This window comes from Harpia harpyja, chromosome 13 (genome assembly GCF_026419915.1).
Source record: "Harpia harpyja isolate bHarHar1 chromosome 13, bHarHar1 primary haplotype, whole genome shotgun sequence".
Taxonomy (NCBI): Eukaryota; Metazoa; Chordata; class Aves; order Accipitriformes; family Accipitridae; genus Harpia; species Harpia harpyja.
Window position 1 is genome coordinate 23095549 of NC_068952.1, and position 25941 is coordinate 23121489.

General features: G+C 40.8%; 1 protein-coding gene across 1 annotated transcript in view; it reads left to right on the forward strand.

Annotated features, from left to right (window-relative positions):
* Nucleotides 1–1172: 1172 nt before the first annotated feature.
* Nucleotides 1173–25941, forward strand: part of KCNK5 (potassium two pore domain channel subfamily K member 5) — a 33714-nt gene continuing 8945 nt past the window's right edge. The window contains exon 1 of the mRNA XM_052806295.1: nucleotides 1173–1528. Within this exon, the coding sequence (XP_052662255.1) occupies nucleotides 1343–1528 (186 nt within the window). The 5' untranslated portion in view covers nucleotides 1173–1342. The remainder of the gene's footprint in view (nucleotides 1529–25941) is intronic.

Here is a 25941-nt window from a genome sequence, read left to right on the forward strand (position 1 = left end):
TTCTTCCTGGTGGTGGGGAGAGCTGTAGAAGGCAGAAAATAAGTTACCCCCACAAAAACCGATTATAAGATGAACCCTGTCCACACCAGAAGCACTTTGCCAGGTGCATAACGCACCACTATATCCTGTCACTGACTTGCTCTTTCCCTGACCCATTGAACGCCCTTTCCAGCCCCATTCATTCAAAACAGTCAGGTTGCCTTCATTCTGCCTTGAAGCGTGAACGTGGAGGAGCATGCCCTTACGCATGGCTGTCAGCAGCTCCTGAGAAGGCTTCACTAACAGGGTAAGCATCAAGAGAGCTTCAGCCCAGATGGGGTTTTGAGCATCTCGTGGAAAATCACTAGCCAGGATCTCTCCCTCACTCCCGAACTCACAGACACACATGGGCGTGCACAGGAACATTTACTGAACGTACCAAATGTATGAAGAAAGGGAGATGCAGTTCCTGCTGTGAAGGATCCGTAACGCACACGTGTGGACAACATCTCCGGGAAGGGGTGAAACCTGCCAACAGCCGCCCTTCTTTTCTCCTCAGAGCTCCTGCTCGCCTCCCCCCCCCCCCCCCCCCGCGCTTCGCTGCATCCAGGAAAGCCACAACTCTCGTTTCATAGTCTTCCCGTGTCGAAAACAAGAAACTCCGCTGAACCTGGCAGCACGAGGGGAAAAAGTAAAATAAAACTGAGGGACGTTACCCTTCTTCCCTTGACTCAAGGCAAAATACGGAGAGAAAAACGCGACTCCGGGCGCAGGGACCACCCCTGTTCGGGGGGGGAGGCTCCCGCGGCCGGGCTCACCCCAGCGGCCCCAACAGCCGCGCGGGCCGGGCGGGAGAAGGGAGGTGGCGGCGCCGCTCCCCTCCCCCCAGGCAGCCCCTCACGGGCGGGTGATGGCGGTAGCCAGACCCCAGCCGCCGCTCTCCCGCCCCCGACCGGGGCCGCGGGGCCGGCCCAGCCCGCGGCGGGTCCAGGAGCACCCCGGGGCGTCCCGCCAGCCTTTCCCGCGGCAGCAGTCTCGCATGCGCGGGCGGGTGGGGGGAGGAAGCGGGAGGGCACCAAATTCAAATCGCTGCTGAGGAGGGAGGGGAGAAAACTGGGGGAAGGAGGCAGCCGCAGGGGAGTGGAGTGGAGGAGGGAGGAAAGGAGGGAGGAGGAGAGAGTGGGAGGGGAGTGTGGAAGACTCTAAGGGAACGCGGCAGAGGCCAGGAGGGGAGGCACGGCGGACGGCGGTGAAGGCAGAGGTGTCAGGGAAAGGACAGGGCGGCTTCGGGCACCCACGGCCGCAGCCCGGGGCAGCCACCCCGGCCCGCCCGCCGCGCTCCTCCCGCCCTCCCGCCGGCACCATGGTGGACAGGGGCCCCTTGCTGACCTCGGCCATCATCTTCTACCTGTCCATCGGGGCGGCGATCTTCGAGGTGCTGGAGGAGCCGCACTGGCGCTCGGCTACCGACGACTACAAACGGCAGAAGACGGAGCTGCTTAAGCAGTTCCCTTGTCTGGGCCAAGAGGGGCTGGACAAGATCCTGCAGGTACAACGGGCGCGGCAGGGGCTGGGGCCGGGGGGAGCCGGGCGGCGGCAGCAGGTGCTGCCGGGTGCCCCGGAGCGGAAAATACCGCGGCTTTGGGCGGGCGGAGTGCTGCCGGGCTGGAAAGCTAGTCGGCTCCCCGGGAAAAGCCGACCGTAGCCGCGTCCTCACAAAGCCCGGTGCCTAAAAACTGTCCCTCGAGCGGGGGGCGCGGGGAAAGCTCTTAATCATTCCTAGCTGCTTAATGATAGAGTGATTAAATGGGTCTGCGTTTCTTTCTCTCTCCTCCCCCCAGTGATAATGGAGCTCAGGGTTGATTTCGGTTTTAGCTGGCTGGTCCTGGGGGCTGAGGGCGTGTACGCACGGAGTACGCTCCCGCAAGCCCGTCTGCTCCTAAACCCGGTAGCCGTGAATGCAGCTCTTGTTTTAGCACCCAGGGTGGTTTCTCCTGCCTCAATGGATGTTGTGTTATGAGGAAGGGAAGGTGAAGCCAAGCGTCTTGATCCTCTTCTGTTTGGTCTGATTTCCTTCCCCTCTTTTTTTTTTTTTTTTTTTCCCCCCGTACTGAATACTCTCGTTGTGAGGAAAACGTGTCTGGGGGTCCGAGTGCGGGTCCCGGAGGTCAGTCGGGGTAACGGGGGGGAACGCTGAACGCCTCGGACAGAGGGATGCTTGCAACTCTTGTGCTGTTCTTTTTGCTTTAGGAGAATGACTTCTTTCCAAGCCATGAGTTGATAATCGTGCTGATAAATCGCTCGTCTGGCAGAATGCCTCTTCAAAACTAATTATTAATCAATAGTATGTATTAAATCATAGAGCAGTATAAACTTGGTTAGTGCCTTTTTATGGATGTGGTATCCATTAAAACGTGGTGGCAAGCAATGGTGAACCATGAAAAATAGGCTGCCCAGATACGTGGGGCTCCAGTGGTGAGAATGAGTCATTTGGGACTTTATTTCAGAAATGTTTATATTGACTAGATCTTCTGGTCATTGTGTTTTGGATTTTTTTTATTATTTTATTTTTAAATTCACTAGAAGTCTACTAAAATGCTAAAATAAAGAAGACTGGGAAAATGGTTCATTAGTTCTATTGGTGTAATCTATACTGTGCAAGCCTAGAAAAGGATATGGTTCTTGGTCCTAAAAGTTTGTGGTTTAAATTCTCTTTCTTCAGTTGGTGGCTGCTTTCTGTCTGCTTCAGATAGCAGAGCTTTCTGGCAGTAGTGTCCGTATTATTACCATCTTAGTACCTGTCGTGGTTTAACCCCAGCCAGCAACTAAACACCACGCAGCCGCTCACTCACTCCCCCCCACCCAGTGGGATGGGGGAGAAAATCGGGAAAAGAAGCAAAACCCCTGGGTTGAGATAAGAACGGTTTAATAGAACAGAAAAGAAGAAACTAATAATGATAATGATAACACTAATAAAATGACAACAGCAATAATGAAAGGATTGGAATGTACAAATGATGCGCAGTGCAATTGCTCACCACCCGCCGACCGACACCCCGCCAGTCCCCGAGCGGCGATTCCCTGCCCCCACTTCCCAGTTCCTATACTAGATGGGACGTCACATGGTATGGAATACACCGTTGGCCAGTTTGGGTCAGGTGCCCTGGCTGTGTCCTGTGCCAACTTCTTGTGCCCCTCCAGCTTTCTCACTGGCTGGGCATGAGAAGCTGAAAAATCCTTGACATTAGTCTAAACACTACTGAGCAACAACTGAAAACATCAGTGTTATCAACATTCTTCACATACTGAACTCAAAACACAGCACTGTACCAGCTACTAGGAAGACAGTTAACTCTATCCCAGCTGAAACCAGGACAGTACCCTATTAAATGTGTTTGTGGTATACAGTGGAACGGGTGGGTGGAGGCTTGAAACTTTAAAGGGATGTTGGAAAATGAAAGACATGCTATGTTTTTTGAGTATACTTTTGCTGTTCAGGAATCTCAACTGAAATCTTACTCTAGGTTATATCCCAAACCTGTCTTAACATCCTCAAGAAAAACACCTGTATTTGGATTGGGATGCATGTTAAGCCTGGCATGCTTAACTTGCTGCAGACATAATGCAGAATCTAGATTCTGGCTCAATTTAGGATGAAATTCATGTTGGTATGAGGGAATCATTAGTTGTTCTGGGTTTTTTTTTTTCCCCCATGATACTTATCACAGTTAATCCTGAAGTGGCAGAAAGATCTGTCTTAAAATACAACATTACTATGAAAAAATTATTGGACAGTTCATTAGAATGGACTGTGTGATAGAGCAACACTGTAGAATGGGGATGGGTGCAGAAGCAGTGAGGAGAAAAAAAATGGCATAAGGCGAACTATGGCCAGATCAAAATACTTGGTTTGAGTATCTCTCCACAGCACAACGTGGAAGGCCCTCCCTCTTCAGTGTGTGTTAGCTCCTGGTGATATTCTCATATTCATGTGATTTCAGTTTTACCTCTGTACTACTTCTAATCATACCTTAACTTTCCATGTCCAGTCTTGCTGGTCTGATGATCCTTCATAGATATTCTGTTGTCATTGTAAGCTCAGGTTAGCTAAAATTTAAGTCTTCTCTTGCTCTTATTTCACTCTTACTGGTAACTGGAAACTTCACTGCTTGCTTTCTTCCAGACTTGTAGTTTTGTTCCTGTTTTTACTCAACTTCTATGTGAGAAGTGATGGTAAGAACAGGAGTGGCATTTCTTACAGAGGAGGATGGCAGGGTGAAATCTAGCATAGCTGAAGCTGAGGAGGGGGGGGGATTCATGTAAGGACATCAGGATTTCATCCCAAGTAAGCTGTAAAGTATACCAGAAATAGTCTTTGTAATTGTTCTTTTTCAACCACTACCCATGCTGCTTCTGTTGGGTTCTGCTGAATCTTTAAAACATTACTAACACCTGTTCTCTTTCAGCAAATCCTGATCATCCTGTTCTCATATCAAACCTCCAAATTTATTATCTTACAATAGATCCAGAATATTATTGATTTGAACACGTGCATTCCCCCCCCCGCCCCCCCCCCCGGTTTTGTCCCTTTGAACCTCTTCCTCTAGCCTCTTCCATGGACTCCCTGAACTTGTTCTTGGGATTTTTCATGATTTGACTCATTTCTCTGCTCTTGTCTCTGTTTTTTAAATGGCCTTCAGTCTTCATCTTAGAGCCTTTTCTCTCGCTCTGCTTGTGGTCCCCACTGACACTCATGTGACTTTACAGAGCTGCATTGAGCTTTACTATTACTTCACTGATATTCTTTTTAATATCCCCATTTAAAACACAGTAGAACATAAAGTTTTTCAACAAATATCACCAACTATAGAACTTGAAATGGTTGTTAGTAAAATGAAGGAATGCCAATGAATGTTCAAATTGAACTAACAATGCCCATTTTGTTTCCAGAAGCAGCCTGAAAGGTGACAAGGACTGACTTATTCAGAGACCGATCTCTCTGCTGCCCTTGTTCCCCACCCAGGTTAGCTTGTGTGTTCATCTGAGCCTAATGCTAGCTGTAAGTGCAATGGAAACTCTGTGTGGAATGGCTACAAAGTTAGATCTGTAGTGTGATCTTAACCACTTAAAAAGACAAGTAGGTTATCAGCACAGATTCTCAATTCACATACAGACTAGTATCTCTGTACCAACAGTTCAAGTGATTATTAAGTGGGCTGTATTAGGTCAAATACTGTCTAAAGTTTATATTCTGTAATAAAGGTTTCACAACACATTACAGTAGAAATACACTGCAATAAATGTTTATCGAAATGCGTTTAACATACTTTCAGAAAACTCAAGCTGAGTATTGTAGGATATGCTAAAAAGAAAGCCTTTTTACCCAATCCTAACTGAGAAATGCCTAAAAATAAACTTGTTTAAAAACAGCTTTTAGAAGTCTTTTATGTGAAGAATCCATTTGGTTTTGATTATTGTAAGTACCATATTACTTATCATAACTATAAGAGGTAAAGAAAGTACTTAAACTCTTCTTGGAGAAATGCTACGTAGACCCTGATTTTAAAGGTGACTCACTCTGGACAGTATGTAGGCTGGTCGCTCCCTGACCATGCTCTTCTGGGTAAAGCTGATTGCTCGAATGAAAATGTGGCTGAGATGCTTCACATGACAATTTATGTAGGCCTCCAAAGACACTCAGCCACAACCATGTATTGACACAAGGAACTGTGTAATTTCTCCTCACTATGTACAGTTACCTTGGAATAGAAATGTCTCATAACATATCTGGAATATCTGCAAAAATAAACATTTTTAATAATGATGTAACTGTGCCATATTTATTGGCATTGTAGAATCTTGAAAGTAGTGTAAGACCTCTGTCTGTTGATAAAAGCCTATGGCCTGTTCATAAAAGTCTATGGCTTGTCCTTGCCACTTGCTGCTGTGGCCCGAAGTCCTGGGACTCTTTAGGAAGGGGGAGAAGGCAGAGACCTGCAGTGATGACACCTTTGCCTACCCTGCTGTAGGAATGAATTTTGGAGACTGAAGCAAATGCAAGGCAATTCAGTAATTTCCCTCTTCTCTAGTTCCTTACTTTTACTCTTTATTGCTCCATCCTGATTGTGAAACATCAGCTTAATGATAAAGGAGCTATTCATGCAAGGAGGAACCTTCTTGACCCTCATGTCACTATTCACATGAGCAAAGGTTTGTCAACACCGGGCCACATCTTATTTACTGGGAAATCTCTTTTACTGGCCTGCCACAGTCATAAAAAAATTAAATGCTTCCCATTAATAAACATCAAGGCCGGTGACAAAAAAGGGAAGAATTTGAAGATGAGTGAAAATGGTTACTTTCAAAACAGAGCAATAAAATGAAAAGAGAAACTGCTGGCTCCCTTTAGGAGAAGCAGTCAAACATACTGAGTATGAGAACAAATAATTGAGGTCTTTATTTGAAAAGCATGCAAGACTCTAAACAGGCCTGAGAGATAACTTTAGAAACCTAAATGTTTAGACTTAAAGCCCAGTGGTGTGAACAAACATTTAGAAGACTTTTAAGGAGAGCTTCTGCTGGGATATACATCACACACAGGACATTTATGCTAAAGGAAATAAGTCAAGTGGCTTAATATAGTTTCTCCCCTCTGTTTTTAAAGCCAGGATGTCTTCTCCACTCACAAATACCAACAGGTGCATTTACAGGATTTTGGTTTGTGTTTGAGGATGCTGAAGTTTGTTTCTAGATTTGTTTATTCTTGGAGTTTGTCAGTTTTATTGTGAAACTTTAAAAATACTCTCTGATTCTGAGCGCTGTTTCCCACAATGCTTTACTTCCAAGCTTCTACCTCAAGGTTTAAATCTGTGTGCAATACTCTTGACCGAGTCTGCAAACTATAGTTTTCTTAAAAACTTGAGCTAGGTTTTAAATGCTTTTTGTTAGTTTAATGTTTAATGAAGAGATTATGGCTTTTGCTTACTCGTTGTAGAGTGATTTGTTTTCCAATGTAAAGTTAATATGGGCATATCTTCCATAATCTTTCCCTTCCCCTGTGTTCTTCAGGAGGTGCATAAATGAGATTCTAGACTACTAGGGTTTGTTTGGTTGGTCCTTAACTTCCTGATCCCTTCCATCTAAGGTACTGAAGGTAGGGGAGACAAATAGGAGACTGAATCACTTAGTTGGTATGTCAGATGAGCTGTACCTTTCAAGACTGACTTTTTCATAGGCCGAACAAAGTAAAGCTAAGCGGCTACCGGACAAGGACAAGTGACTGCCAGTGGAAATTCTTTAACTGCAAAGTTGTTAACAACTACATCTAATACCGCTTGTATAAAAACTTGACAGTGCAAATTAAGGCTTATGCCTGAGAAATAGGTATTGCTAGATTTTCCAAATGTATATCTCTAATTATGCGCCCTCTAAGTTCAGCAAGGATGAACTGAAATGAAAATGTAGGACCACTGTCCACAGTTCTCTGTGGCATCTCAAACTATGAGTTATTGGATATTGCCACTGGAGCATTAGGAGAAGAAAATAGAGGGCAGGCAGTACTACATTACTCCACAGCTTTTCTCTGTGTGTTTCTACATGCAAAATCAAGTTTAAGCAGGCATGCTTTTCTGTTGTGGTTCCCCCCCCCCCCCCTTTTTCGCTGTTTAACCATTAAATTGTTTAAACTTTGTTGGAACATAGTTAAACAAAGCTGATAGTGCATACACTGCAACTCTCTCTGCTGATGGAGCAATAGCAATCGATCAGAAGTTATAATTTTCCTGCTATGGGCTTTTCCTTTTTCCTGCTATGGACTTAATCCTTGAGTGCTTGTAGTATGTTGTCCTTTTGTTACTTTAGGACAGAATATTTACATTACCTGATGTGTTACCTTCTGCTACTAGGTGTGTTTTCTGGCAAGCTCTGCTCTAGAGACAATGGCATGCAAGAAGATTTGCAGGTTATGAACAGCTTGTTGTCCTAAAAGATCTTGGAACTTCTGCTTTGGTTCGTGCTGTATATATAGTTATTGCAAGATACCTTCTGTAGCCAGTGAAGATAGAGTGTAATGATGACTTTGTACAGATTTCCTTTTTTAAAACAAATTGTTCTTTTTGCTATTAATGCTAATTAAACAAAATGAATTGTTTTGCTTTGCTTTGAATGCTGTTGACCTTCAGAGCAATCACATTTCATTGAGGTACTGCAAGTAGATGTCAACATAGTAACATACAACCAGAAACAAGCTGGATTGCAAGTGGCAGTCAATAGTCTGATTAACAGGGGAGCAAGTGAGAATGCTTTCACAGTTTGGTGCTGTAGACCTGCTGATCACAGTGTCTGTATTTGCAGGGCTTTTATTTTGTGCTGACTCTTGTATGATCCTATGGATTGAATACCTATGAGCAAGTAGTTAAATTTCTTCATGGAGTATGTCTTTAGGTTTTGTTTAGTCCAAAATAAGTTCAGCTCATAAGCTTCAAGTCTGCTCTGAGTAGGAAACAAAACATGGTAATGGGACAACTGGAAGGGTTGCACTCTTCATCTAAATTAAAATCCCACTGTGGTCACACCTGAGGCTCTCTATGGTGCTACACACATCCTCAGGAGAGCCACACTTAGAAGCAGATTGAACCCTTAAAATATGGCATGCAATACACACTGCATTTGTACTAGCTCTATTTATTGAAGGGATGGCCTAGGCTTGAAGGCATAACTGTCTTCCTTTATTTGCTATCTTCCTTCTGATTCAGGTTGCTCAACAGCACTGCTGGTTCTAGTGTTACTAGATCTTTTCTTTAAAACACCAAGTTCTGTAGCAGGGACCTTCAGACTGGCAGTTTGTTTTCTGTGTCCACCCATCTTATTTTATTATGTCTTTATATTAGAGTTCTTAGATATTACTGTGTTAGTTATGTACTTATCAACATTTTAATTGTTGGCAGGAGAGATCCCTCCTAGGCATGCCTTGCCCTAGGAGCTCTATTTACAGTCAAATCAGTAAGGAAGTTATAATTTCTTTTTTTTTTTTTTTTCCATTGTATTGTGTGAACTCTAGTGGATCAAATGCACCCTTAGGTGCAAAGCAGCTTCTGAAATGTTTTAAACTCAAACCTCTTACACTGTTTTCTTAAGAGAAAGAAACATGGGTGATGAAAAGGGAGTAGGAAACTAATAATAGGTTGTATATCATAGGCTCTGTTGAATCTGAAATCAAGTTCCTTCTCTAACAATATGTGTATCTGTAGTGTTTCTTGTGATGGACCTGGTTTTTTTACCCCTGTTGTGGGATCAATTGCTACAGATTAGCCTATCTGTAGGACTGTATTTCTGCCTTAATGAAATGGTAGACACAGATTGTGATTGAGCAAACTGGCAAATACTAATTTGACTTTGTTCTGTGCTGGCATCTTATAAATATTGTGTAAGCAGGTTCCAACTGCTGAGAAAGAAAACCCAGACCTGTGTGTCTCTTTGAGGTTGCAACAGGTGCAAAAAAGTCCCAGCTGGACCTATCACAGGTCTCTGAACTCTGATCCTTCTTAACAACAAAGATGTCAGCTTTTTAACATTAACTTGGACTCCAGAGTAAGTCATAAGATTGTCAGATGATGGCAGCTAAAGAGTGATAGCTAATGGAACTTGAAAATAATTCTGCAAAGGGTTGTGGAGGTCCTGAGGTAGAAAGCATAGTCAGATATGATACAGTATTTTTGGTGGCTTGGCTAAAATATCAAATTAATCAGTGATGACTTCTGTGCATGACCTCCAAGCACTGATATTGCGGCTTCTCTTTTCTACTCCCAATCCAATCCAAGGGAGTAAAAAAGGTTTGGAGGAAAGTTGCCTAAGAATCATGTGTGGTCCCTTGCTAAAGAAACAGCAGCTGGAAGTATGTTTGTTCTGGCCTATGAGGGAAGTGAGGCTGAGGAGTCTCCTCCAGGCACCAAAGAAATAGGGGAGGTGTTTGGAGGCAAGCAGCTGTATAAAGAGAAGGGGTATAATGAAACTCACTGGTGGTACTGACTTCTTCCTTGGCTTCTACTGCATCAGTCTGGCTGGAGCCCTCACCCTACTACGTGCTCAGCTGTTACAGTTGCTGCTGACCAGCTTCACAGACTGTAATGCAAATATGTTAAAATCAAGTTAAATAGTTGAACTATGATAACTTGCCAGTTAAGTTAGAATTTCAATCTTCAGGCCTGTGTAAGTGGTGTGTACGTGACTGCAGAATGACAGAGGGCAGTTCTGTAATCAATACTTGCCTTGTTGGCACAAGGGTTTTTGAAGGGCACTGGAGTTCATGCTTAGAAAATCGCTTGCTCTTATTGGTATCAATGCACTCTGAAAGCTTTTCACCTGTGTCACTATCAATTTGCCCTTTAAAAATAATACTTGCATGTTTCCAACTGAATTTTTTTTACAACTTTTGGGGCGGAAGGCAAGAGAAAGGAGAGGAAGAATGAAAAACATTGAAGTTTCTTCTGTTGTAGCAGCAAAACCAGTCGCTAATTTTGTTGTGTCTCTATGTGATTTGTTTACAGTAATACTAGATTTTCAAGGTAGTATCTTAGCTGGATTGTGACTGTAGGATAACTGCGCTTTTTCATGAGCTTGCTATGTAGTCTCTGCAAGGTCCTAAAGCTGTCAGCTTGATTAATGAAGGGAGCATAGATGTCTTTATCTTACATTTAAGAAAAGTAAAATATAGCTCACACTCTGAGAGTGCCTTGGCTTTATTTACATGTGTTTTAAGAATGCTTGCTCAGTTCTGCTACAATTAGACAGTTGGTTATTTGGACAGATGTCCCCACAGCTGTCTGCTTCTTGTTGTTTCCTAGCAGAGAGACACTGCAATAAAGTAGTTTCATGCTAGGCATTGACTAGGTGCTTTCAGCTGAATTCTGTGCATCTTTCTTAGGAAAACAGTCTCACTTATTTGAGGTAACTGCAGCTTTTCTGTGGTTTTGACGACTCTCTGAGCATCTTGCATGTTGAGCAGCTTTTAAGCTAGGGAGTTCTCTACTTAGCAGTGTGCAAGTGCTTCCTCTGTCTCAGCTTCTAAGAAGATAATAGATGCCTGCTGAACGTTTAGAGATATCAGTTGCAGGAAATCCAGGTTAGGAAGGAAAAGAGTGTAACAAACAGAAGGCAGCAACTACAGTGCTTCTGCCAGCTAATTCTTCTTCCCTTTAATACAGTAGCAAGAAGATATCAAAGTGGTTTGGCTTTCATACATCCTCAGGGATGGGACAGTTGAGAAGTGACAGGGCACAGAGCCTGTTAATTACCTGCCACATGTCAATGCTGTACATTACTCTTTGCCTTCAACTTGTCTCATGTCAGATGTTTAGGAGTGACCTGCAAATATATGGGAAGCTATGAATCTGGAAGTGTGCACTGTTTGGTAGTCTTAAAATTGGAAGATTTTTCAGTTGACTAAACTTGCTTTTTCACTTAATCAAAACACTTTCTACATGATATATGCAATGACTTGTTTACCATTGTTTTTTGTCCAGGAGCTAAATGTGATAGGGGACTGAAAAGATTATTGAAGTATCTGCTCTGCTTTTTGTCAAAGTTATTGATTGGAAGCTCTCTTGGGAAGACAGACCTTTATGTGCACTTAGTAATGCAGTGCTGAAGATAATAAAATAGCAGAAGATTGTGTTCCAGTGTGCATGTTGTATGTGTGTGAGTTTTTTTAATGTTATACTATTCCTGCAAAAATGGGGTTTGTGTGTATGCTGACACAACTGTGTTTAAGAAATATTTTAATGCATAGGTAGCGCTTACCAGCAAACTGCTGCTATGACCAGTCTAGTTAACTCATCCAGCAGAAGAAACAAGATAGACTAGGCAAGTTGTGCTATTTCAGGTCTGAGACTGTCTAGATCAGACTGTTTTCCAGCGTGTTTATCTTAGTAACTGATCACACTTCTTTCTATCCTGCCGTAACTGTGCTGGCAGATCTCTGTATCTATATTTGAAAACATTTGTCCAGACCAGCCTCCTCTTCTTCCTCAGTCCTCCTCAAAGATCAGTCTTGAGCTAATCTAGTGTTGAAGGGATTTATAGTAAGTAACATAACAAAATTTTGTCTCAGGTTAAGCCCTGGATAAAGCTAAATACATAGTAACAGGAATCTCAAAGCAGATAGTATTTCTGTGGCAGACTTTTCCCCCTTGTTCCTCCTCTTAACATAAACCCATCACCTTGCTATTCATTCAAAGCATCCCGTCCATGTTGACACTGGAAGCCTGCCTTGCCTTGCCTCCTCCTCCTGCTGTCTGATGGACCGATACAGGGAGAGAGACTAGCATGGTTGAGGTTATGTAAAGTTTTTGGTTGACCCTGGAAACTTTGTTGTTTGTTTGGCTTAACAAGGTGAGTTAGTAAAGGTTCTACCCCAAAGAGTTAATAGCTAACAGTGTGACCTGTTTTGCTCCTGTTCTGTAGTTCAAATGTTTACTTGATTAAAAATGTTGTTACACTTAGTACTCTGCTCCACCCAAGTCTGATCACTTTCAGTTTTGTTTCATTGATTTGATGCTGTTGGGACAAATAAGATTTTCATTCTAGCGTGTGTAAGCTCACTGAACTGTCAAGACAAGTAACAGTTGTTTTACCAGGATGTGCTTGCCTTTTTTTTTTTTTTTTTTAAACTTGTTTCTCCTTAAGATAGGTTGTTAAGTAGGAAATGAGATGCGTGATGCTACTAGCACACTTGGGCAGCAGCTTCTAGTTTGTCTTCAGAGAAGCAAGACCTTTAATGTATTGAAACTTGGGGATGAAATACAAAAATGCTTGTGAAACCACAAATCTATAACATTTTGGTCCTAGCTACTAAGAAACAAATTCCAAAGTTTTTAAGGTATTCTAACAAAGTGACTTTCTGTACATTTCTTAATCTGAAGCATGTTTTTATGCATGGATATGGGAGAGAGCATAATATGCTGCTTAATGCAATGATACTTCATGCTGCAATTCATTCACTAAGTTGAAAAGCTTATTTAGGCCTCTGTAAGCAAAGTTGTCAAGCTTGGATCACCTGTGTTTTGACTTGTCCTTATGAACTATTCTTATACATGGAAAGCATGGGGGGCAGGGGGGAAGCTTCATTTTAAGCTCAGCTTCCTCTTTTACTTCCCCTGTATAGTATCAAGGCTTTTCTGTCTAAGTATTCCAGTTTATACTATTTTATGGGTGGGTGAAAATCTGCAAAGATTAACTAGATTGCTGAGTTGCTGCTCCAGGTCTTGAGGCCTTGTTTGAATAAGGGGGTTGGGGGGGGGGAATTGCAACACTTTGAAGATGTGGTCCAACCCCTCCCCATCTAGTAAGTTAATCTCAGTAAACTGTTTTTATTGATACTAGGCTTGTTTGGGTTTAATTTAAATCTACTTAAATCAATTGTAGCTAAACTGAAATATATTATTTTGGAAACTTAGACTGCTGCATGGGTTAGCATCTGCTTATGCAATCGGTACCAACTCTGTTGCAATAGTCTCATGTAAACACTGGTTCTAACCCTGCCTAACATAGGTCACCAACTGGTGTGAGGGCTTGATTAAACTCTTGACTCTTCTGCTTCCACTTTCTTATCTCTAAAATGGGGACAACAGCATTTTTCAAAGCCCTTTTAAAGGGGAGTTGGCTACATTAGTCACCATGTATGTATTCAGATAGGAAGGAAGCCTAGTCTGCTATTATAGATTATTTCAACTTCTTAATTTCAGCTGGTGTAACCTAAAAGTTGTTGAAATACTTTTTTTTTTTTTCTCCAACCAAGGAAATGTGTGTTATAAGCAAATTGGCACAAAAGCCCTCAAAATTAATCTGTATTAATGAAAGCTATGAAATCGTCTGATAGATTTTATTTCTGAATGAGAGTAATTGGAGACCAAAGAAAAGTTGGGACACTCAGCATCTGCAGAACAGCTGCAGTTCTCATGCAGCAGTAACCTTTAGTTAATTTGTCTTCAAAACATGTCTATGTGGAACTTGGGAAAGTGAAAAGGAAACAGTTCTATAATTCCATTAATTGCAAGAGGAAGGGAATGCTGGTAAAGCACTGAATATGCTTTTCATCAAAATAGTTTATTAACTAGTTCATTAAACTGGAATCTAGTCCTGAAACTAATAGGGGAAAAAATCCATATCAACTGTTAAATTTTGTAGTCATGATCTGTCAAAGAAGCCAGCTGCCTTTTCAAAACTGTTGGTGTTTACATCTATTGCATATAAGTGGAAAGGAGAAATAATGTTAAGCAGCATTAGTTCATTCAAGCATAGGATCTGCAAGTATCACAAATAGGTAAGCTTCAGCGTTCAATTCTGCAATGACAAAATAGTTTCAGTTAACTAATTTGCTGAATTATGAGTTTTACTTATTATTTAACTCTGCAGAAAGCCACAAAAAGGAAATAACCTTGTTGATCTCTTTCCATTAATATTCCTCACATTGTTTGTCCTATGAATTATGACTTATAGGATAATTAACTGTCCATGCTATACATAATGCACAAGCAAGTCTTAAACAGTGCATGCTGTAAAAATATTGACATGCCTCCAAGAGGTTAATATCCCTACAAAATAGAACGTTTTTCCAGAGGAAACAGTAACACCTATTTGTCCTGCAGAATGGAAGTAGAGCTCCATTTGTTCAAATGATTTTTTTTTTCTTTTTTATTTTAATGAGCTCTTACCACCTAAGTCTTGCTTGACTTCATGTTTCATCCTAAAATAGAAACTATTCCAAAACTTGGGGGTTTATTGCAGAATTAATTCATTCTCTCATTACGATTTTACAGTTGTTTACCTTTAGTTGTCTTTTTCACACATCTGGGCTGGCAGGTCACTAATAAAGCATGCTGTTTAGCTAGTTATGGCAAAGGGAGGGTTAGTAGCAGGATAGTAAGGGTTGGTAGTGAGGAGAAACTTAATCATTGAACTGTAATGGTTCAATTTGCGCCTCCCCCCCCCCCCCAAAAATCACCATGTAGCAGCTTACGACTACTTGATTTCTGATCAAACAGTGGCTTTAAGTTCTTCTGTGCTTTCTCTTAGGGGCTTGATTACATGATTGATTTCATTTCTAAGAATGAAAACTGCTGATGTAGCCACAAGAAAGTTCATTATTACACACTTAAGGTACAGAAACAGCAATAAATATTTCCAAAGACCTGACTACTCACAGTTTTCCTGTCAAGTCACGTGAGCAGTGCTGGCTTGGCCTCAACTTGCCTTGGTAAGGAAGAAGGGGCATGTGCTTATGTCCAACCTTGTTTGGGCTGAACATCCTTTTGTGGCCTTATTCTTGAATTTACTGCGTGCAAACTGAAGCCTCAGACTTGAGGCATTTCTTTCAATAGAGGTAGTTTAGGAAAGCAATGGGGAGTTTCCATGAGGACGGAGAAAAAGTCAAAATGCAGAACTTGTTGCAGACTGTGAAATCAATAAGCATTATCCAAATACTGGCTGGGCAGAGTACAACAGGTTTCCGCAAACATATGTGTACACAATGTGAGGACTTTTTAGAAAACACTTATGTGTCTTTTGACTGAAAATTTCTCAGATTGCCTATTTTTAAAATACTGTTTTGTAAAATAGAGGTTTATGATGGAAAGCTGAAAGGATAAATGTAATTCTTGCTTTGCTTTTTACAAAACAAAAGAACAAAGACCTATACTTCTTCACCCCCCCACCCCCAGCTGTGTAGTGTTTCTGCTGCAATCCTTGATTAGTGTTCTGTTTCCATTATCAGCTGGAATATTTTCATGCAGTACTTGCTTAATTCGAAGAGGATAGCTCTTGTTATGTCTGTAGCTGTAGATGTAACAGCCATCTGTAAACCTTCAGTAGAACAGCACTTTGTACAAGTAAGGAGTGCAAATTATTACAAAATCACTAATCTTGACTAGTACTTCTCTTAAATGTGGCCTTAAGATGAGGCTTCACAAAATCAGTAGGGCAACGTGTCCACTTTGTAGAACCATGAGTGTACTCAGTAAAGGAAATTACATGTATTTTATGATGCTTGAGCCTTATTGAAAGACCTTTTAAAACTCTTGTTAGAAGTCTGCCAGGAAAAAAAATATAAATCAAGCTGGTGCTGCAAAAATTTTGGTGTTCTATTTATCAGTACAGTTGATCCTTTCCAAGTAATTTGTTTTACTCTTTAGCATTTACCTCTTTCCTACCCTGCATCATGTCAATCCTTGAGGAAGAACTCCTGCATGCCTTTGAATGGTGCCACAGAAAATGGTGAAATTGTTTACTCTTTCTCACAACTTCTGTCTGAAGAACTCCTCTCTTACTAAGAGGATTTTACTGTAGGACAATAATATGCCCCCCAATGCACTATAATTATAAGAAGGATTTCAGATCCGAAATCTTACCTGTAATGCCATGTTGTAGAAATATTTACATTAAGCTAAACCAATCATTGTTAAGCTGGATCTTGGTTTAGACAGGGAGGTTCATCTACACTACTATGCTGAATGCTTTGATTAAAAACTATTGCATAGGTTGAGAACCTGTTTAAATTTACAGGTTAATTTCACTCCTGCTCAGTTTTTTTGTTTTGCTGTTATACCAACACTGGGTTTTGTTTGTGGTCTTGCATTGTAGTTTCTGATGTAGTACAAAAGAAAGCAATGCTATCCCCACTCAGCTTTTATTTTTGCAGTACAAATTGCTTTGGCTGACTCATAATAGTCTCCTCATTCTTCTAGCCCTTGTCTTACCTCTGTTCCCATTTCTTGAAGGCGAATGACCAGAACTGTAGAAATCGTGCCAGCTAAGTTTCACCAGTGCTTTGCAGAATGACAGCAAGACATCAGGAAAGGGGTTTCAAGCATCTAGCTGTTCCTTGAAGTTCTTCCCCTTTTGTTTTTATTGATGTGCTTATATTGTTGGGATGCCTAAACAGTATGACTGGACTGATGAGATGTAATGAAAAAAATGTATTCCCCTTGCCTTTACTGCTGTAGGTTATGATAGTGTTTTTATGTCAGAGAATGGGAAAGGAGAAGCAGAATAAATTGCATTGGGTGACTAGGACATCTTAAAGCTGACTTTAAAAATACCCAATTTTTGAAACAAGATTCTTCATTAAGATACATTATCCTTGAAACTAAAGCAGTAATGATTTAGTGTACAATTGGCCAGGACTGTTTGCAGGCCTCTCAAATCAGCTGAGCAATAAATGTTTGAAAAAGGTGTTTATATGTTGAAGGTATGTCAAAGTCTATAGTATCACCAGATTTACAGGGTGCCCAGGTACATGGGTAATACAAATGAAAGGTTTGGTGCCATCCTTGCTAATAACTGAAATGATGCCAGTAAATGACTCTAAAATTTAGATACAGCCAGTGTGCCAGCTGATTGCTCTGTCACTACGTTTTTTTTAAGTTTACAGCACTGCTGGGCCTTATCACAACCCATGTGCTACCTGTATAATACCTTATCTTCTCTAAATAAAATTGATGACAAAACCTATATTGCTTTCAAGGGCAATAAGGTCCAATTTCAAGATACAGAAGTTCTGGAACTCTGCTCTTACTTCAGGTTAATTAAAGGAGAGATTCAGTTCATAGCATAGACTGAAGGAGGAAATTACAGAAACTAGATAAATTTTAAGCTGTGTTTTGCTAGTCTGCTCTCTCCAGTAGAAGGATATAATTCTGCTAAGTCAAATGGTTTTCCAGTGGTTCTCTTCCACAGGCAGGCATTTTCTGTTGTTAAATCAACACCCTTTCCTGGAACTACTGTTTTTCTATTAATTTTCAGATACTGCAGAAGTTGGGAAGCTAGGAGGGTTAAGTGGTACATTTGTTCCCTGTGCACTTGTTTGTCCCACAGGAGATGATCCTCTCATCATGTCAATGGTGATTATTTCCCAGGATATTTTCCATTAACTTTAAAACTCCCAGCCCTTGTTCTCCATGCCAAGGAACAAAAAAAAAAAAAAAAAAAAAAAAAGTGCACTTGCATGATGTCCTCAGGCAAGCTTTCTCGATTAGGTTTATTACTCAGCTGTAACTTTCCATGCAAAACTCAAAAATACCAATACATTTTGTGAAGCTTGTGTTCACCCTGGTGGGAATGAAGAGGTGATGGTGCTAGTTGCCAGTGCCGATTGAGCAGGTCATCTTGCAGTACATTACAGCAGTACTAAGACTCTTTATCCAAGTAGAAGCAACCCTAAGGACTTGCTGTAGGTAGAGTACAATTTGTTGCAGTGATGAGCATTTAAATCTATGTGAACTACTAAAAAGGTCAGCACATGAATGTCTGGTTTTAACTGGGGGGGGGGGGGGGGAGAGAATATTCAGTATATCTAATGCTGGCACTATAGAAGTGCCCAAGATATTTATCCTCACTTCTTCTGTATCCTGTTTCATCCTGCTCATGCTTTGTCTAATTTTGATCATCTTTCCAAGCAGGGAATAGCTGTCACAATTATTTACCTTCCCTATTTCCAAACAATAATGTGGAATTAATTTGACTGTAGACTCACAAATTGTTTCCACTGGACTGTGTCCTGAGGCCTCCAGACTCATAAATATTAGCCACAATTAAATTTTTATGAGTCTTACAGGTTCAAGCAAGTACAAAGATGGTTCTTTACATCTCCTCTAAATTAATGATTTATTGCATGGCCTTCAGATAACAAGCTAAAACTAGGGTAGAGCATGTCTTCTAATTTTGCATGTAAAAACCTTTTCCCCCCTTTTTGTCTCTGACTGATTAGAGCTATTTCTGGGTAGTAAATTGAGATTATGCTTGAAGAGCATTATTTGTTCTGCCCAATATAGATTAATTAACCAACTGCCTTTCTAAAAGATCACTTAATCTGGTTAAATTGTAATCGAAAAACAAGAAAACAAATGAGCACTTAAAAGAATGAAATAACAAGTGTTCCTATCTGTGACAAACGTGCATTCTCTACCCTTGTTCTTTTTGCCAACAAGGAAGCGTATAGAGTTAGAGAACACAGTGGCAAGAAGAGATGCTTGTGCCTGTTGTACTGTCTTTAGCAAGAATACCCTTCGCAGGTTAAACAAATCATTTCCTGTCTTTACTGGGTTGTCAGTGTCAGCAGTTGATGCTTGATGCTTGGTCCCTGCTACAAATTTATCTTTTTAATATTGTTCCCCCACACACATTGCACTTGCAAAAAGGTAAAACAAAACCCAGGAGGAAAAAAATGAAGTGCCCAGGCTTATTTAAGTTTTCATTCTGTTCCTTTTGAGACCACTGAAGAACTTCCTGCATTGTTTAACATGCATAATTGGTGGTGTTTTAAAATAATGATGCCAGAGGGGGGGAAAAAAGTGCTGTCATCAGTGCTTGGGAGAAGATGGGAGAAAACTCCATTCCACTTAGCAGAATAGTTAGAAAGAAGGTCTCTTCTGCAAGGTCAGGATGGATATTTAGGCCATTAGCCTGCCTAATAAAGGTAGGGATCTGTGACAGTATTCTCTCTTCAGTTTTATTTATGATGGCATTGCATCCAAACGCAAGTGCTTTTGAAAACCTTCGCTTACAACAGTTTTGGAAAGTCCTGGCGTCTGTGTGCAGTAGCACATTAACTCGTAGCAAGGATGCTCTTGTTTAAATGCTCTCTGTACATAGAGGTTATTCTAGGATTGGGTAGTGTGAATTTTAAAAAGAACAGCTAACCTGATATAACTTCAGGTGCAAATAGGAATTCATTGGCATATCCAACAAACTGTGTCTTCTGCAGAGATACCATAAAGCTCACTGTTGAGCTGTTCCAGTTTGCTTTGGGATATATCTGTGTTCTTCCTCAGTTCTGAGCACCTAAATAAACTGCAGATGAAGCTTCCTCAGAACTACACTGAATAGCAAATATTTTCCAGTGTAAAAGTATGTGTGTAGGGTTAAGATGTGAATGCTTTCTAGTCCCTTTTCAAGCTCAGTAACGTTCTTCGAAAGACATACGCAGGTTTTCTTTACAGCAGAGTGATCCAGTTTAGTCAAGAGTATTTTCCATCTGCTGAAGACCACTTCTGTGTTTCTCTGGTTTTGGTAGTACCTTGTACACCTGTGTTTAATGCTGTGATCTTTAGGTATTAGTACTAGACAGCCTGTTCTGCTTTCCTGGCTAATCAGTAAATTTAAAGGAATCTGCAGCTCTAATCCATGGCTTTCCTCATAGCATTTACTTAATTACTTTAATTGGAATCTGGTTTCAAAGTCCAGTACAAGACAATGTATCCCACTCTGTGCTTTCTCCATCTAATAAAACTAGCAAAGCTGCTTTTGAAAAAAAAAAAAAAGAAAAGAAAAAAAAAGTGCTAGGCACGTTGAAGTCTAGGAACGGGAGTTTCCCCAATATTAAAAAAAAAAAAAATCAATAAAGAATTGTGACAAAACAGCCTAATTAAGAAACCAAGACGCATGTAAAAAGCCCTCTGGGTGTGCTGTATTCTAAATTAACAGACACAAACCATGTCTGGTTTGCTGTCCTGTTATATAACAGAACTATGCAAAGTGAAAACCAGGCATGTATTTACATGCATTCTTTAAATATCAGGCTTAGATGTAGGGACAGCTCTGTATGAAGTGGCATGTGCTGGAGGCTCTATTAGGTAAGAAAAGGTATGCTTAGATGGAGGTCCAAGTTGCTGACAGACCAAACTTAAGTGTAATGAAAGGAAAGCAACAGAGTGTCTTGGTTGTGTAATTCATTTATGCATTGAGAAGCACTGTTGTATGAATAGAATGAAATGCTGAGAAGTTCCCTGGGTAAATGAAGAATCAACAAGATTAGCTAAACTTTCTCTGCAGAGCGAGTTCAATCTTGTTTTATAATATTTTGGATGAAATGTGGTATCTACAGTGCATTTGACCTATATATGTACCTTTCTATTTTGTATGCTAAGATACTGGTGGATCATTTAAAGTGACTTTCAGCAAATTTAAACAACTTTTATAATTGCCTTGTTAAAAAAAAAGAAACGCTGATATGTGTAAGCAGTTAAAAAGAAGAATTGAGGAGAACTTAAAGAAGTTCTCCTTTCCCTGCAGACTGTGGAAAACTGACAAGATAACATTCTATCTGCGGTATCTGTAGGAGTGTGAAAATACCATCTCATTCTGGATTAAATCTTGCTATTGCTGAAAAGAAAACCCTTGCCTGAAGTATGTAAACCCATATTTTGCCAGGGTTTTTTTTTTTTCCCCAACCGAGAATTTTCAAAAGTTTGGCCTTTGATAGGAACTGTATTTTAAGACTAAACTGTTGATTGAAAAATGCAAAATATGATTTTACTTGCAATAACACTTAATCAACCATTTTATAAATGCAGTGTATGACAGCAAGGGGAAAACCCGTCCCCTGCTATTTGTAGCTGACCTATGTAGGAATGTAAACATGGGGACTAACACTTGCTTTCCAGGGTTTTATTTTATTTTTGTTGTAGTTCAATTCATAGATAAGGGGGAAGGAATCCTGTATACCTGTATTGACCTCTCTAGCTTTTCAGCTAATGTTCATGTCTGCTTTTGGTTAGTTTTATTATTTACATCTGTCAACACCAAGCATGAGGCTTGTGGGGTTTTTATTCTTTTATAAGTAGAAGCTAACATTATTCACTCAATGACTACTTCCTATTTTTTGCCTCAATTTCAACTTTGTCCTTGTGGTAGGTGGCTACTGGCCATAACCCCATTGTGCTATTAGAAACAAGCTGTTTCTGCCTCAGATTTTACATTTGTTAAAATAGACTATACAAGTTCTAGGATTAGTGAGAGTCTTGGAGAACCTAGCAACTCTTAGTATAGGACAGCTGGGAAGAAATGCTGTGCACAGCAGTTGAATTAACTGGGGATTCACTCCTACATGCTCAGTTGATCTGGAATCAGACTTGTGTAGTCAACTGATGTCCTCTTTAATAAATGTGGAATTTATTAAATCCCACCATCCTTCTCTAATGCAGGTGCTGCTGACTCATATCCTGCACCTCTTGCCCCAACCACCTTCCAACTCTACTCTCTGCATAGGTCGGTAAAGGACAGTAAAACTTTCACAGGTTAGCAAGACACAAGGGTGTTGCCTGTTAGACCGAGACAATATGGTTCACTTGTCTTATTTTTCTTTCTACAAAAAAGGTCGCAAACCATTCCCCACAGAAGTGAAGTAGGAAATCCAGGACTCATCTAAAAAGACTTCTTTTTACATCTGGCATGGTTCTTGTCCTGACAAACATGAAATTTGTATTGTGAACACAGATAATCCTGAGAGGGAAATGAAAGGTCAGCTATCCTAAGTCCTGCTGGTTAGCATAGTCCTGCAGAGACTGACAAGTGGCGAAGGCAGCCTGAAAGACTTGTTCACTTGGCCCTGTGTGCTGGCCCTGGTCATACGCCAGCGTGTTTCAGTCAGCTGGGAACTCAGAGTCCAAGTGAGCAATCAGGATAAGCCTGTCATTACGCTAGAGATGGGAGTGTAAAAAAGGATGGCAGGAACCACAAGCGTATGCTTTTTTGGTGACTTTGAGCTGCTCCGAAGGGATAGATAGTTGCTACCATCCTTCCCTGAGAACTCTTGCCTCGAGCTGATTACATACTAAGTGTGCCAGGTGCCAAGTGGCTGGCAGAAACACGTGTCCAAATAGGGTGCTGCTGTTTTGTATTCTAGGCTGTGGTTTTTTGTATTCTAATCCTCAAAGGATTTCTTTTTTTCCCTCTCCAAGAAGCGGTGAGCTTTGATTTCTCTGTGCAGACACGTGTATAGCAGCCCTTCTAAAGATGACATTGGAATAGCTGCTCTTTCTGCTCCCTTGATGAAATCATTTAACCTTATGTGTATTCTCTCATCTTTCTGCAGCTCTGCCACATTGTGTCTCTGGCTACCAAAGTGAGCATCATGGCATAGGAAGATTTTCTTAGCAGTAGTGCAGCTGTCTTTGAAAGTGAAGGCTGGGGAGAGAGGTGAAATATTTTAGTCTCAAGAATATATAGATTAATATGAAGGTTTTGGAGGACTCAAACAGAAAATTTTAATAAATCATTACATGTATATACCTCGTATATCTAGACATGAAAAGTAATTGGGGCAAAAATGTTTCTTACTTATTGGTAAAACCATTAGTTACATAGTTGGCTTCTCCTTCCCCTTCCTTACCCAAACCCCAAGCTGCCAAGATGCTCTAGTGAGGAAAATATTTTCTCTGATGGGCAGTATTCTCCATTCAATCAGGACATATCGGGGGTGCGGGGGGAAGGCAGTTGGCTTTAAATCTTTCTTTTCTTCTTTTTTCTTTTTTTTCTTTTCTCTTTCTCCAACTACTATAACTCAAAACAATAGATTATGGCATTTATTATTATATTAAATATATATTTGTTGCTTAACAGCTAGACACACAAACTTACTCAATAGATGAGCTATGATAGCTGTCAGCCAGGATTAGTATATTCCTAGTTTGACTGTGAATCTACTACTTTTGGTCTAGGTATAAAGTACTTACAAATTCAGGCTGTGCCTGTGAAATAGTTTCTGCTGCTTTTAATATGCAAGCAGATGTCAAATTGCAATATGCCAACAGGGCAGGAAATTTCTGGCCATGGCCACTGTGTTGCCTGTCTCCATGATGAGTCTGAGGAAGTTGTTCTGCCAATCTAGCTGTGACCACCCAAAGACTTTTTTCCTTCAAAAGGGATACTGACTGAGAGGGTTTCTTTTCTCTTTATTTACATGTAATCCTGAGACAATATTATCTAGGTCAGCAGAACTTTGTAGTGTGTGTCTGACCTGGGAGTCTTAACATGTGACTCAATTTTTTATTTTTGGGAAGATAAACATTAACAATGAAATGTTTTGCTTGCATTTAAAAATCTGATTATTATAAACAGCTGACTGCTACTGTAACTTTATAGCTGGAGCCAGAAAACCTAGGTAACTGTAAAAACCATGGGGGACACATAGAAGGGTGTGCAATTTGCATGGCATGGTTTTTAATATTTTTTTATTATTATTTTAAAGTAACTTAGGAGTTACTTTAAGCCTTTTCTTGATTTTAAAAATCATGAAAAATGTCCATACAGCCTCTTGTACCACTTCTTGTATTTGTTTTGCTCTGCTGCTGCTGGATTTGGTTAAAATTAAAGTCTGCTTAAAGATGAACAGCAGTATAGAGTTTCATCTGATATTATAAATTTAAACCTCATTACCCTGTACAATTTTATTATGATTGGCTAAATTGTTAGTATTGTATGTACTCATGATTAGATAACTACTACACAGTTTTCTGGTTTCTTCAAATTGTATAAAAGTTTTGGGTGTCAATGTGAAAAGAGATTGCTGTTGAAGCTTTATTCCTTGTAGGAAGGTCTCCGAAGTACTTTGTAGTAATTCTCAGTGGCTTTCTGTGCATTAAATCTTTACATCCTCTATAAAACAACTTGACAAAGAAGCAAAATCACTCCATGTTCCTTCAGAGTCAGAAGTGGGGACAAAGCCTGAGAGTCCTGAAAGGATGCATCAGTTATTGCTTTAATGGCCTCTGCTTTTGGATGCAGCAGCCAGCTGTGATTGTCCTTTATATACATGGTAATACTCTTGAGAGTAGAATGAAAGCCACTGGTTCCAATTTCAGGTTTAATAGATCAATTACGTATTGTTTCTTATGGAGAAACACTTCACATTTGCAAAAGAAAATTGTTCATACCACTGGGAGGAGCTTAAAACTACCATTAGACTTATGTGTCAGATCTCCAAGGAATGCTTTGTATAACATGGGAGGCTTCAGCCTCTTCAGAAGAGAGCTGGCACTGAGCAATATCTGGCTGTTCTTCTTGTATGTAATAGGGTGCCTGTGGGGCAGGATCTGTTGCTCTAGTTTATATAGCCTGTTTATTGTCTTTTGTCTTTAGTCTGGCCTATCCATCTATCTGGCCATAAGTACCCCAGAAGTCCTTTTTCTTTCCTATTGCTCATTGTTATCAGACCCAGCTAATACTTATTAAAGTGTCTAGGATTTCATGCCAAATATGAAATTATACCTACTTGATATGCAGAACCTGTATCACAGCTTTCTTGCAGTCCTTAACTCTTGGAATAAAATCACTAACTGCATGTGGATCCAGGTACCAGTACATGCTGGGGACCACCCAGCTGGAAAGCAGCTTTGCAGAAAAGGACCTGGGGTCCTGGTGGATGTCAAGTTGAACATGAGCCAACAATGTACCCTTGCAGCCAAGGTGGCTAAAGGTATCCTGGGCTGCATTAGGCAAAGCACTACCAACAGGTCGAGGGAGGTGGTCCTTCCCTTCTACTCTGTGCTGGTGAGGCCACACCTGGTGTACTGTGTCTGGTTCTGGGCTCCCCGATACAAAAGAGACATGGGACATGCTGGAGAGAGTCCACCAAACAGTCACTAAGGTGATCAAGGGACTGGAGGGTGCTCCGGTCTTCCTGTGAGGAAAGACTGAGAGAGCTGGGACTGTTCAGCTTGAAGAAAAGGCTGAGGGGGATCTCATCAATGTGTATAAATACCTGAAGGGAGGGTGTAAAAGAATATTTTCTTCTTTTCCTAGAAAGAAAACAAAGCCTTGCGCACTTCTTCATGCTTATAGAGGCAGAAGGTGATAGTTCTGTCCCATTTTTCCTTCTTCTGAAGGCCAAGAAGCCAAAGTAAAATGGCATATTCCATGTACCTAGTTATGGTAAAGCTCGCTCACTTGGAGGCAGTCCCCACTGTGCTCGTTCTCTTACTTTTGTACCCTTGCATTACTTCTACAGGGACTAAATGTCATTCTGTTGTGAACCATTTAACCTTGCAGTGGTATTGATCACATTTCAAACTTAACTATCCCTCCTGCTAATACAAAGACAAGGACAGCTAAGACGCGTCTGCTGACTATTGCAAGCTTTTAAGCCACCATAGAGACTTGCCCTAGCAAATTTTGACAGGCCAGTAGAAAAAAACC